Here is a 13,838-nt window from a genome sequence, read left to right on the forward strand (position 1 = left end):
AGAGAGAGAAGAGAGAGAGAAAGAGGGAAGAAGGGAGGGAGGGAGGGAGGGAGGGAGGGAGGGAGGAGGAAGGAAGGAAGGAAGGAAGGAAGGAAGGAAGGAAGGAAGGAAGGAAGGAAGGAAGGAAGGAAGGAAGGAAGGAAGGAAGGAAGGAAGGAAGGAAAGAACTCTGTCTCAAAAACCAAACAAAGAATTCCTGGGCCAACAGGATGGCTTGGTGGGAAAAAGCCCTTGGCACACAAGGCCCATGACCTGAGTCAATCCCTGAGACTCCTGCAGAGATGGCGAGAGAACCAGTTGCACAAAGCTGTCCCTCCTCTCACCTCCGCCATGGACGCACACCTGTACACACATTATACACTCACCCATAACTTTTAAAATCCCTGAATTTCTCTAGTCCACGACTTCTTAGATGGCAGACTCATTCAGGAAAACACAAGAGGAACAGTCTTCGGGAAAGAGGAGTTCATATACATTGCACTAATCAGAAGACTATACAGTCTTGTCTATATTAGACATCTTCAGGTAAGATAATACACCTCCCAACTGCACAACTTCCACTGTCCAACCTAAACTGCAAACTGAGAAAGCCCTTTCACTGGAGAGCTTTATAAAGTGTCTCTGAAACTAGATAGGTAACAGTGTCAAACACGCCTCCAGAGCAAAAACTGCTTTCAAAATTTTTATTTTATTAGAATTGTGTGTATGTGTACGTATGTGTATGCGTAAACACCACAATGTCCATGTGGTAGTCAGGACACATCAGGAAGTCAGTTCTCTTTCCCCCATTACATGGGTTCCGAGAATCAAACTCAGGTCATGGGTTTGTCAGACAAGCACTTTTACCCACTGCGCCTTCTCTGGCCCGTGTACTAACTCATTCTTCTTTCTAGCTTGAATGCTTCTATCTAATTAGGAGACTAAAAGACAGCAAAACACCAACCAAGATGGACAGGACATCAGATGTAAAGCTGTCACTAACTAGGACATCAGCATTTGCCTCAGGGAACACCTGTGCTTGGCACACTTAAACGCACAGAAGCATATAGCAAAGAGTCTAAAAAAGTTACAACTTCTAAGATCAAAGACTTCAATGTAGTTTAATCCTTACTGGATAAGAAAAATTCAACATACTCTGAAGAGGCCTCCACACAAAAAAACCACATCCCAGACAGACCTAAGCTCAAAGCAGTAACTATCTGTTGTATGGATTTGCTTACTTGGCAGTCACACTTTGGGGGACTAAAAAAAAAAAAACCTCTTTGAGGAGTTATGAATAGTAATAACAAAAAAAACCTCTTTGAGGAGTTACAAATAATAATAACAACCCAATCTCTTTCCAATGGTCTTCAATTTTCCAATACAACCTACATGTGGAATATTTTTGTTTTGTTACAATGAGGAATGGAAAACTTTCACTTTTTGTGCAGCACAGACAAATCGAACCCCTGCTCATTTCCTTTTAAATTCTGAAGGAACTTGATTTCTCCTTTTCCGTGAGTTTTATCCTATCACACACCTCTCACCCACTCCTGTACTACTTCTTACCTCGTCTTCTTTCCCTACTACTCTAGACAGTTCATACCTATCCCCTATCTTAGCAAACTCATCCACCTTCCTGAGCCATTTCCACAGCCCTGCTTTAATAACTTTAAATCTACACAGCTCCAAATTATGTAATTGTTTGTATTAAAGAGTGATTAATAATCCAATCTTACTAATAATGCTGGTAATTACAAATGCTATTAGTTACAACATTTCTAGCCAGCTAGGCTTTAAGTCATATACATGAGCATACATATATGCACATATTTACATATAGCTATGCCTCTTTCTTATAAAGAAATATACTTTCATTTATTTATTTATTCATTTGTTTGTTTTTGTTTTCTGAGACAGGGTTCCTCTATGTAGCTCTGGCTGTCCTAGAACTCACTCTGTAGATCAGGCTGGCCTCAAACTCAGAGATCCACCTGTCTCTGCCTCCTGAGTGCTGGGATTAAAGGCGTGCACCACCACCGCCTAGCTAGAAACACACATAATATATGCATACATATACACGTATACTCATAGGTATACTTTCTGTGGGCAACTTTAATCTTTTTAAATTCTCAATTTGGTATTACATTTTTCATTTTACAGACATGAAAACAAAAATGTATGGGCTAATGAGATGGCTCACTGGGTAAGGTCATTTGCTACCAAGCCTGAAGTCCTGACTTTGATCCCTGGCTCCCACATGGTAAAAGACACTTGAGTGCTGTTGAATTTGAGTGGTAAGGGTTTAACTACCTTTTCTTTTCACGTGTGTTTGTTCACTGACACTCCCCCTCCGCCTCCCCATCTTTTGTGCACAGAAGTAAGTACGGTAGTATTACACTCCAGGTTTAAGAGTTTGGACTGATGTCTACCTTTATTAACCATTTATATTCAAGTCAGTCCTATTTGCAAATAAACACAGTAATGAAGCATATAACATAAAAGAGGGGGGCAAGCTATTGGAGAAATCATGGGATTTCTAAAAATATGACATATCTGACCCTATCTACAGTTTCTCAAAATGTTTGTAAAAACTTAATAAGCACTGTGTTCATTAAAGAAAGTGTATGTAACTTACCAATAGTTTTGCTGCTTGAACACGAACTACCCAGGAGCCATCACTGACCATGTGGCAAATTTTCCCAAATGCATCATCAACCAAACGAATTTCTTCATTAGAAGACGGTATTGGGACGATACTAAATAAAAAGAAATGGGGAGAAACCACATATGACAAAGCCTGAGCCTGAGCCTACAGGTTTGGTACTGAGGAATATCAATGAAAACTGTATGTAGTGAATCCTAGAAGGAAAGATACTTCAGCACAACCTATCACTCGGGGAAACTTGTCCAGTGACTTCTAGTTGCACTGCAAACTTTCAGTGTATTAGGTTCAAAGATTTATGAAGAAACCAAGAACTTGGGGGTGGAAAGATTTCTAGTTCAGTGGTAGAGTGCATGCTGACCCTCATTCAATCCCTAGCACCTATATAAAATAGACCTATATAAAACAGTCTGAGTCTGAAAAAAGCGAGTTCTAGACAAGTGTGTGTGTAAGTTCCAAATAACTATACATAAAGCTCATCCCTATAGGTTTATCAGTCCATTCTTGCTTTCCAATGCTGGATAACAGTTTAATGGAAAGGAAACCACCACCTATTTTTTACACCCTTCTATTTAACAGAATAAATATTATAAATCTCCATCTCAAGGAATCATTGTGAATCACTAATTGAAGTGCTATGGGGATATTTTTAGCCAGAGCCAGTAGATGGCTCGGAAAGTAAGGTTCTCGTTGCCAAGCCTAATGGCCTGAGCTTTATCTCCAGAATCTACATGGTGGAAGAAGAAATGATTCCTGCACTACGTCCTCTGCTCTCCACATGCATGTGACACATGCCCACAAGCATACACACCTGGTATCTTTTATATACGACATTTGACCTAAACCAAACTACACTAAACTTCTTATTCTCATTCTCTATCTAGATCTGCATGTCTTAATAAAAAAGGTACTTTAGAGACACAGTTCAATTTCTTCAATTGCAGGTGAGGACGCTGGGACCCAAAAGTGTTAGGTATCTTTCCCAAAGCACACAGTTCACAGCAGCCTGATATCAAAGCTGTACCCTGCCCCCCTCTATTTCACACTGTTCCACAAATCCCAACAATTCTGTCTATAGATGGCTTTTGTACGGTGGAAGGAGAAAGAAATGGCACAGCAATGAGCAAAGGTCAACTCTCACCTACTGACCTCTCAGGATAGAGCTGACTGACAACCCAGATGAGCTGGACTGCAGCACTGCGCACCTGCTCGTAGTCGTCAGAGAGCAATTTACAGGCCTGCAAAGAAGGATTGCACGTCTCTCAGTCTCTGTCCTCAAAGATGATGTTCAAATACTTTCAAAATGAAGATAGGATGGCAGGATAAGGATAGCAACCAAAATACTTCAGAGTGCTTTTAATTTCTTAAACCTTTGCCAAACAAAGAAATTTTGGCATTTGTATGCTTCTCAGGCTGTTCTCTAACTATGTAACATCATACCCCATGTGAAAAGCAGACCCATACAGAGTGACAGATATCTAGAATAACATCAAACCTAGTAAAGTCTACTCAGAGTACTCAAAGCCCACAGTACTACAAAAGATATTTACATATCAGCCCCAGACATGTGGCTAATTATAATTCCCACCAGAGATAAAGTTATTCATGGTAAGCTAACAAAACCTGATCTGAGGGTGAATTAGACTGCTTATCCCTAGACTCACTCCATCACCCTCAGCAGCAACACCATCTTTTCTATAAGGCATTTGATTACGCTGTCAAACAGCCTTTCCACAACTCAATTTTTTTTTTTTTTTTTTTTTCGAGACAGGGTTTCTCTTGTGTAGCTTTGCGCTTTCCTGAAACTCACTTGTATCCACTCCTCGAACTCACAGAATCTGCTGCCTCTGCTCCGAGTGCTGGGATTAAAGGCGTGCGCCACCACCGCCCGGCTCAATTTCCTTTTTTTTTAATCCAATACCACATTCATGTGCCATCTTCTCATATGATCTGTGGTCTTGGTCACCCTCCAGAACATTCCAGTTTACCATATGTGGTGCCAGAATTGCTTACAGTATGGCCCAGCCAAAGAGAGATAAGACTATAACTTGCCCTAATTATTACTACTTTTCAGTACTAGGACCCCACTGAGTTACATCCCCAGTCCACTTTCTTCACTTCCAACCACACTTTCTTCATGTATTTAGCATTCATGTACACTGAGCTCCACAAATCTTACTACAATTCTTTTTACATTCATTAGTACTATCGAACTACATTATAGTAGTTCAGGCCAGCACTGGTTCTCAAAGTGAAATGAGTTCAGAAAGGCAAAGTAAAGAAATGTTTAAAGTATATGTTTTAGATATGGCTTCACATCCATCCCAATAAGTGTGGCCACTGATCGCTAGCTAAAGTCTCCAAGATTTCCAATCCTGAGAAGCGGTGCAACACCCTCCCAGCTTCATGAACCTCCTCCCCTTCCAGAAAGTAATCATTGTAAGGTACCTGATTATAAATTGTTTGGTGTAACTTCAGTCCTCTTTCATGGAGCTGCAACTAGATTATAAAATAATGGTAAGAAAGAAAAAGAAGGTCAGGTTTGCTGCTCACTGGTAGAATACTTGACTAGCGTTTACCAAGCCCTGGGTCCAGTTCTGGGTCCAGGAAGAAAGAAGCCCAAGGAACAAACATTTACCACAACTTCCCCTAAAGACACCTCCCTCATGGCTCCCATTTCCATTTCTGAAGGGCCATCTATGGTGTGCCTACTGTACATAAAACTGAGTCACACTCTTTCCTGCTGGAACCAGTATACCTGAAGGAGGGATCTAACTTGGCATTCGAACAGACACAGATTGTATCTTCCTTGTTTCAGAGATAAAGATGAAGGGTCCCAAAGAAGCCCAAAAAAAAGCATACTTGTCATACAGGAACTTGTATCTTCAGTTCTATGAGGCCAGCACCAATACAGTGTGCACTAGGGGATTTCAGAATATATCCAAAGTAGCACACACCATAATCATAAGAGATGAGCCAGGTGTGAGGCTAAAGCAAGAGGACCCCCAAGTTGTAGCTTGAGTTTTTCTGCCTTGCCCACAGTCAGGACAAATCTCTGTCACCCGCCAGTCCCACAGCCGCTCAGACCCAACCAAGTAAACACAGAGACTTATATTGCTTACAAACTGTATGGCCGTGGCAGGCTTCTTGTTAACTATTCTTATATCTTAAAGTAACGCATTTCTACAAATCTATACTCGCCACGTGGCTGTGCTTATCGCATTTCACATGCTGCTGGTCATGCGGCGCTGCAGTGTCTCTGGTCATGCGGCGGCTGCAGCCAGTCCTTCTGCTTCCTGTCCTTTTATTTCTCCTCTCTGTTAGTCCCGCCTATCCTTCCTGCCTAGCCACAGCCGATCAGGTTTTATTTATTGACCAATCAGAACAACTTGACATACAGACCATCCCCCAGCACAGCCAAGTGCAGACCATCTCAAACATCTGCACTCAGGCCCATGGTCCTAATCATCCTCTATAAGGACCTGGGTAACGCACAAAGAACCAAGAAGGCTCCACAGGACATACAGATCATCCCACAGCACAAGTTCAAGGCCAGTTATGGATACACAGCCAGACCCTATCTCAAGAAAGAGAGAAAGAAAGAAGGAAGGAAGGAAAAAAGGAAGGAAGGAAGGAAAAAAAGAAGGAAGGAAGGAAGGAAGGAAGGAAGGAAGGAAGGAAGGAAGGAAGGAAGGAAGGAAGGAAGGAAAAGAAAAAAAGGAAGAAAAGAAAAAAAGCCAGGCTGTGGTTTTGGTGGCCCACACCTTTAATCCTAGCACTCAGGAGGCAGAGGCAGGTGGATCTCTGTGAGTTCCAGGACAGCCAGAGCTACACAGAGAAACCCTTTCTCAGAAAAACAAAAACAAACAACAAAGACAAAACCAAAAAGAAACCATCCCCAGATACTTTTTTATCATGTTTACCATGGCTTTTATAGCTGCTGTTCTGACACGTGGATCTTGGTCACTAAAGTAATCCCCGATAATCTTCTGGACATCTCTAGCAGTTAACCCTTCAGCAGCAGCATCTTTTGTGACACTCTTCTCCAAAGAGCCAAGATTGCCAAGCAACTGCAGGCACTTATTTCTTACACCATGGGATGTATCTGTCAGGTGCTACAAAAAGGAGAGAAAGAGAAAGAGTATGAATAGGATATCTTGAAAAATAAACAAAAAACTGGGGGAAAAGCACTCCATCAACCCTAGGGACTACCACCATCCTGGCATTCTCATTCTCTGTGGTCTGTGCGGCATCACATTGCCTAAGGATTCATCTTCTTCTAAAACAAAGTTTTTTTCATTAAATTATTTTATATTATTTGCGTGTGTGATTGGGGGTGGGAGGGACATGAGTGGGGGCCACAGTGCATGTGTGGATGCCAGAGGTAACTCTGTCAAGTTGGTCCTCTCTTTCCACTTTATGTAGGCTTCAGGGATTGAACTCAGGTTGTCAGGTTTTCATGTCAAGCATTTTTTACCCAAAACTATTTCTTTAGAAAACTAAAAGTTTTCTCTCCTCCCTGCATCTTTACATTTCCAACAGCCAGCACTTTGCCTTATACATAACAGATACTTTAAAGTCTGTCTCTACATTTTACTTACTAGCAATTTTTTTGGAGACAGGGTCTCATTATGAAAAGACATGGCTAATCTGGAACTGCTATGTAGACCAGGCTAGCCTTGAACTCACAGAGATCTGCTGGCCTCTGCCTCCCAGGTGCAGGGATTAAAGGAGTACACCACAATGCTCAGCTCTACTATCAAATTTGAATACAAATAAAAATGTAAAACCTTAAGGGCTGGAGAGAGAGCTAAAGCACTGGCTGCTCTTCCAGAGGATCCAGGTTCAATTCCCAGCACCCATATGGTGCCGCACAGCCACCTCTAACTTCAGTCCTAGGGGATCCAACACCCTCTTCTGGACTCCACAGGTACCAGGCATACATAAGACACTCAGACATACATGCAGACAAAATACTCCCATACATAAATAAATAAAAATTTAAAAACTAACCACGATACAATAGAATTATTTAAGAACTTTCCTAAATTTATTTTTATTTTTAAAAACTGAGTGTGTACGTGCACACACATGTGTGCACATGTGCGTGAGGGTGCTCAAAGAGTCCAGAAGAGGGTGTCAGATCCCCTAGGCTTGGAGTTATGTGTGGCTTTTGGCTGCCTTACACTGGCATTAGGAATCAAACTCCTGTCCTTCACAAGAGTAGTATACACTCCTAACTGCTTAGCCATCTCTCCAAACCCAATTAAAAACTTTTTTGTTTTGTTTTTCAAGACAGGGTTTCTCTGTGTAGTTTTGGTGCCTGTCCTAGATCTCGCTCTGTAGACCAGGCTGGCATCAAACTCACAGAGATCCGCCTGGCTCTGCCTCCCAAGTGCTGGGATTAAGGTGTGTGCCACCGCTGCCCATCTCAATTAAAAATTTTTAACAGCCAGAGAGAAAGACGAAAAAAGCCTTAAGTGTAGAGCACAGTAAACTCTCACAAATTGAATACATACACAAGTTAAGAACTAGACAAAGAAATGGAACTATATGTCCAGGCACGGTAGTGTAGATGTAACCAACTGCCTTATTAAATAAGAAACACAGAACCAATGTAAAAGAGAAAGCCAAGAGGTCAGGGTGCATACGGCCTTTTAATCTACCGTAGGCATTAATCATACTCTGGAGGCAGAGACAGGCAGATCTCTCTAAATTTGAGGCCAGCTTGGTCTCACATATCAAGTTCTAGGCCAGCAGGGCTACAAAGTGAGACCCTGTAGAAGAACTTGGGATATCTTGTACCAGAAAGTAAAGATGATACCGTCTTTGATGTTGCTGTTTGTCTTTTTGTATTTATTACTATTATGCTTATATGCGATATACACATGTGAGTGTGGTACATGTGTCACAGTATGCATGTGGAAGTAAAAGGACAACTTTAAAGTCAGTTCTTTCCTTCACTATGGGCTCTGAGGATTGAACTCAAGTTACCAGGTTAAAGACAAGCACTCTTACCCAATGAGCCATCTCCCTGGGCTAAAGATACTGTTAATATTTTATGACACCAAACAAGAGCAATCAAAACAGATAGACTGTAGGCTTTTCACAAGGCAAATGATTCAATGACATTTAAAGAAAAAAAAAAAAACAATCTTAAAGACTGAAAGAAATACAAGACTGTCCACATGTAGTATGTGGGTCTTTTGGATCCTAATCTAAAACAAAAATGAAAACACCAAGAAGGGTATATTTAGTACAATTAATGCAATATTAATACAAATGGATACTATATTAAGGAGTTACTGTTTACAGCTGTACCCTGAATATTTTTTAATATATTTATCATTTAGAGATATTTACTGAAGTACTTGTGAAATACAACATGATGTCAAGAGATTCACATTAAAATACTATAGCACACAACAAAAAATGAGAAGAGAATGGATGAAAAAGATCACAAAATTAATTATGAAATATATAGTCAAAATGACAAAGCACCTGGGTATGGCAGCATATGCTCGTAATCCTATCACTCAGAGCTGAGATAGGCAGATTGCATAGTGAGACCAGGCTAGACAAAATAATGCAATCCAGGTTAGCAGGGACACACGGCAAGACTGTCTTTACAAAGACTGCAGCTCTGACAGCTGGCGGGCTAGTCTGGTCGAGTTCTGGCTCAGACTGTAGGCTTCTCACTTGTCTTCCTCACAAGCTGTCAAAAAGCTCAGTTTAGAAAGAAAATATATTAAAAATAACTATACTCCTTAAACAACAGTATTCACATTTGCTAGTGTTCCATCATCTAAAACAGTAAGGAAGGTGAAAAGTTACACACACAGTTTCATGACGTAACAGCCCCACATACAACTGCCCAAACAGGTTACCTATTTCCTTCAAGTCCAAAATGTCTACACTTGTTTTCTATGTGTAAAATCACTGATTTGAAATATGCACTACTAGTTTCCCTTCACCTTCCTTCTTGTCCCCTGCCCCTGTCCCATATCTCTGTCACTCAGTTTCCCTCTCTCTCTGGTGTGGGAACGGAGTCTCTCAAGGATTCTCAGAAATCATCTACTCCTCTCCTCAGCAAAGCCCAGTTTCAAAAGTAAAGAAGAACTGGGTTAGGCTAGGGTTGCAGCTCAGTGGTAGAATACTTGGCTAGCTTTGCATGGGCTCCGGGTTCAATCCCTTCCAACACTGTAACCAACCAAGCATAATTAATTAAATAGAATGGCACAGCTAAACAGCCGTAACAGTTAGTATTGACTAGCAATTTGGCAGGATCTAGAACCACATAGGAGACAAATCCCCAGACACTATGATTCTCTACTAGAGGGAATCAGGATTTCCTTTAGAGAGAAGCTGCTACCAGGGCTAGAGCAGACAAAGCACAAGATGTATGTAGAATATCTTACTCTATCAATTCCCAAATGAACTATTAAAGAACAGTACTGAGACACAGTCAAAAAGACACATACACAATCCTGAAGAGGGCCCACTTAGTCAAATTGGAGAAATAACAGTAAGAGATTACATTCCAGAGTAGAAACAATAAATTCAAAACTGATATAAACTGAAACTTTGGCATCAGAATACACAATTTCAAAGTATCTCTCCATGAAATACAAATTTCAAAGGGAAAAGAATAACTTTACAGTGAAGGAGGCGAGCAGATACCAGTGAAGCAATGGTCAGTAAACATTATCGGTACTGAGTAACGAAAGTAATGTGTCGCTAATACTATGCAGTGGTAACTGCTTCGGGGCTCTGACAGTTTTGTCAAAGACAAGGCAGTTTTAATACAATCAAGAGAAGTTATCAGGCAAATACAAATTCAAGGATGTTCTACAAAGTAATGATCCCTAAATTATCAAAATTTCAAAGTTATAAAATCAAGGAAATACTCAGGAATTATTCCAAATTCAAGACAACTATTAACATATGGCAGTTAAAGTTATTCTGAACCTATCCTTTTTCTTTCTTGAGACAGGTTTCTCTGTGTAGCCTTAGCTGTCCTGGAACTTGCTCTATAGACCAGGCTGGTCTCGAACTCAGAGATCCTCCTGCCTCTGCCTCCTGAGTGCTGGGACTAAAGGCGTGTGCCACCACATCCAGCTCAATCTTTTTTCTAAGAGACATTATGGAGTACAATCCCAGTGCCTGGAGGTTACATATTAGCAATACGCCATGATTAGTGCTGATTCTGATGGCACCATTGAGTATCTTTACAAGTATTCTAGATCAAAGAGGTATCAAGTTGACAGCTTACTTTCAAAAGGCTCAAGGAAAAAAAAAAATCTTTTATGACTATATTTGCAGCTGGGTGGTGGTGGTGGTGGTGCACGCCTTTAATCCCAGCACTCAGGAGGCAGAGGCAGGCAGATCTCTGTGAGTTCGAGGCCAGCCTGGACTACAGTGTGAGTTTCAGGAAAGGTGCAAAGCTACACAGAGAACCCCTGTCTTGAAAAACAAAAAACAAAAAAATAAAAAAATAAAATTAAATGACTATATTTGCAATCATTCTATAAATCTGAGGTTTTATTTTGTTTTGTTTTACAATGTCGGAAATCAATGTGAGGGCACAATGCATGGTAGGCAAGCCCTATCCCTGATCCAAACTTAAGAGTTTAAAAAAAAAAAAAATCAAGTATTCTAAGCAAAGTAAGAAATGAACACCTTGTTTCATAAATATTAGGGAAGTATTACCTGATACACAGAGTAAGTGTTTAGAATACTTCACTTTTGTTTCAATCCCATAGGTAACATGGGCAAGAGACAAAGGAAATTCCATGAGGAAGCTCCTTTTCAAGAGCCTGGGCTCTCAGCATGGGGACCCCCTTTGTAAAGGTGGCTCAAGGGCTGAGTGTGCAACTCACTAGTAGCATGGGGACCCCCTTTGTAAACATGGCTCAAGGGCTGAGTGTGTAACTCACTAGTAGCATGGGGACCCCTTTGTAAACGTGGCCCACTCAAGGGCTGAGTATGTAACTCACTAGTAGAAGTCTTGCCTGCCATGTCTGAAGCCTTGGGTTCAAATCTCAGCACAGAAAAAGAAATCCAGAAATACTCCATCAAGCATTTTACTTCAGTTAATTCTTTGCCTGCATATTATCTAAGAAAAGAAAAATGTGAGGGAGGGCTGGTGAGATGGGTTAGCAGGTTAAAGGCGCTTGCTTGCCTTAAAACCTAGCCAACTGAGTTCAATCCTTGGAATCCACATAATGGTGGGAGGAGAGAACCAACTCACAAAGTTGTCATCTTGACCTCTGTACATGCCCTAACACACACACAGTAGCAATATTTTTTAAAATGTTAAACCCTACTCTTACGTCTCCACAGCGCCTCACACATAAGTGCTAAAAATATCCATGAAAATATGATACTGGAACAGAAAAGTAAAACCCAGAAATGAGGCAGACAATGACTATTATTAGTTTTTTAAAGTGACTTACTTATATTTAGTATGGAAGCATCATTTTTCCTAACCAAACTACTAATTGAATCAGCCCCTGAAAGGTCTGTCACAACTGTTACACATACTTCATGAGATTTCCAAATGAACTAAAACCTTCTAGCCTCTATTAAGGTAACTAGGCAACAATGACACATAACCAACATATTACTCAATCTTAGCACACTGGATCATTGCCTTCAGGCAACAAATACAAGTTATGATATCCTCCCTACAGGTCACTTCTTACGTCACAGCCACATCATTACAAACTGCCAAGTGGAGCTGGGGCGATGGCTCAGTGAGCAGACCGATTGTTCCACAGCATGGGGACCTGAGTTCCAATCCGCCAGAAGTGGCATCCCAGTGCACCTTCAACCCCAGTGCAGTAGGGGCAGAGACAGGTGGGTGCTGGGGCTGACAGGCCAGAAGAGACAACTCCAAGTAAAAGACCTTGTCTCAAAAATAAAGTAGAGCGCAACAAAGCCAGGATACCTGACATTGACCTCTTACTTACACGTGCACACAGAGGCAAATGTACCTCCTCAACTACATACAAATTTTTAAAAAGAGAACCAGGGGCCAATTGTCTGTTAAACACTTTGTCAGGCCACAAAATGCCAAATTTTTTACATTAACAGAGTGAGCAACCAAATCACATCCTTAGTAACAGTAGTAGTCAATGTCAAAAATAAAAACAGGTTCGGTGTGGTGTTACATGACTTAATCTCAATACTTAGGAGGCATAGGCAAGTGACACTCAGTGAAGTTTGAGGCCAACCTGGTCTACAGAGCAAGTTCCAGGACAGTCTGGTCAGGTCAGGAAAAATAAACAACTAAATAAACTAAAATCAATCAATTTAAGACTACTTTCTAAATAATTCTCAAAATCTACCCACATCTTCCATCTTTCCACTGCTTTAATCCAAGGTACCAGGATTTCTCATAAGAATCATTACAGTAGGACCAGAAGGTTGGCTCGGTGAGTAGAGGCTCTGGAGCAGGTTCAATACCAATCTCAAAAACACACAAGTGAAAGGAGAAAGCCAACTCCTACAAGGTAGGTGTCCTCTGACTTCCAATATGTCCCCCACCCAATAAACACACAAATGTGTTTGTTTTAAAGAATTAATTACTACAGCACTTAGCTTTATTTCTCCCCAACACCAGAACCAAGAGCACTTTCACCATCACTGAGAGTCCTGTACTTCTCTCTCTGAAGATTGCACTGGGCAGATCTCACAAAGCTCTAGCCGCCTCTTTGTTTGAGAATGAAGAGCATTGTACTCTTACCTTGCAGGCTACATCCACTAATTGCAGCTGGGTAGCTTGATTTTCTGGTAGTTTACTGCCAATTGCAAGCAACGTGTCCAACAGTTGAGCTAGGACTTGATGAGACTCTAGGAAAGAGAAAAGGCTGAGTTACAAAACTTCAAAAGAGATCATTGCCAACACTAACTTACTTTGATAAGGAACATAGATTCTTATTTATTAATTTTTGTCACATAGATCCTACTGCCTAATCTTTCATCCCCTGAACCAAAAGCTAAATATCCAAAGCACTTTGGTCTTGAAAATTTGACTCTGAAGTATCTTACTGCTCCCTGCTGAGGTGTCAAAAAACTATTCAGTTCCTACGTATCTCTTGAACGAGCATTCCCAGCTCTGCTTTTTATTGACGTGTCCTCTCCCTTGCATTACTCTCCTCTACCTCTCACATTCCAGGCTGGCCTGGAACAC

The 13,838-nt window shown here is 41.0% G+C and overlaps 1 protein-coding gene across 2 annotated transcripts in view; it reads right to left on the reverse strand.

Annotated features, from left to right (window-relative positions):
- Positions 1 to 13,838, reverse strand: part of Ints4 (integrator complex subunit 4) — a 78,094-nt gene that overhangs the window by 47,682 nt on the left and 16,574 nt on the right. For both annotated transcript variants that reach the window (XM_028877447.2, XM_028877448.2), the window contains exons 4-8: positions 13,392 to 13,498; positions 6,568 to 6,759; positions 5,093 to 5,143; positions 3,794 to 3,882; positions 2,618 to 2,738 (exon numbers count right to left, since the gene is read on the reverse strand). In XM_028877447.2, coding sequence (XP_028733280.1) covers positions 2,618 to 2,738; positions 3,794 to 3,882; positions 5,093 to 5,143; positions 6,568 to 6,759; positions 13,392 to 13,498 — 560 coding nt within the window. The remainder of the gene's footprint in view (positions 1 to 2,617; positions 2,739 to 3,793; positions 3,883 to 5,092; positions 5,144 to 6,567; positions 6,760 to 13,391; positions 13,499 to 13,838) is intronic.

This window comes from Peromyscus leucopus, chromosome 1, assembly GCF_004664715.2.
Source record: "Peromyscus leucopus breed LL Stock chromosome 1, UCI_PerLeu_2.1, whole genome shotgun sequence".
NCBI classification, from domain to species: Eukaryota; Metazoa; Chordata; class Mammalia; order Rodentia; family Cricetidae; genus Peromyscus; species Peromyscus leucopus.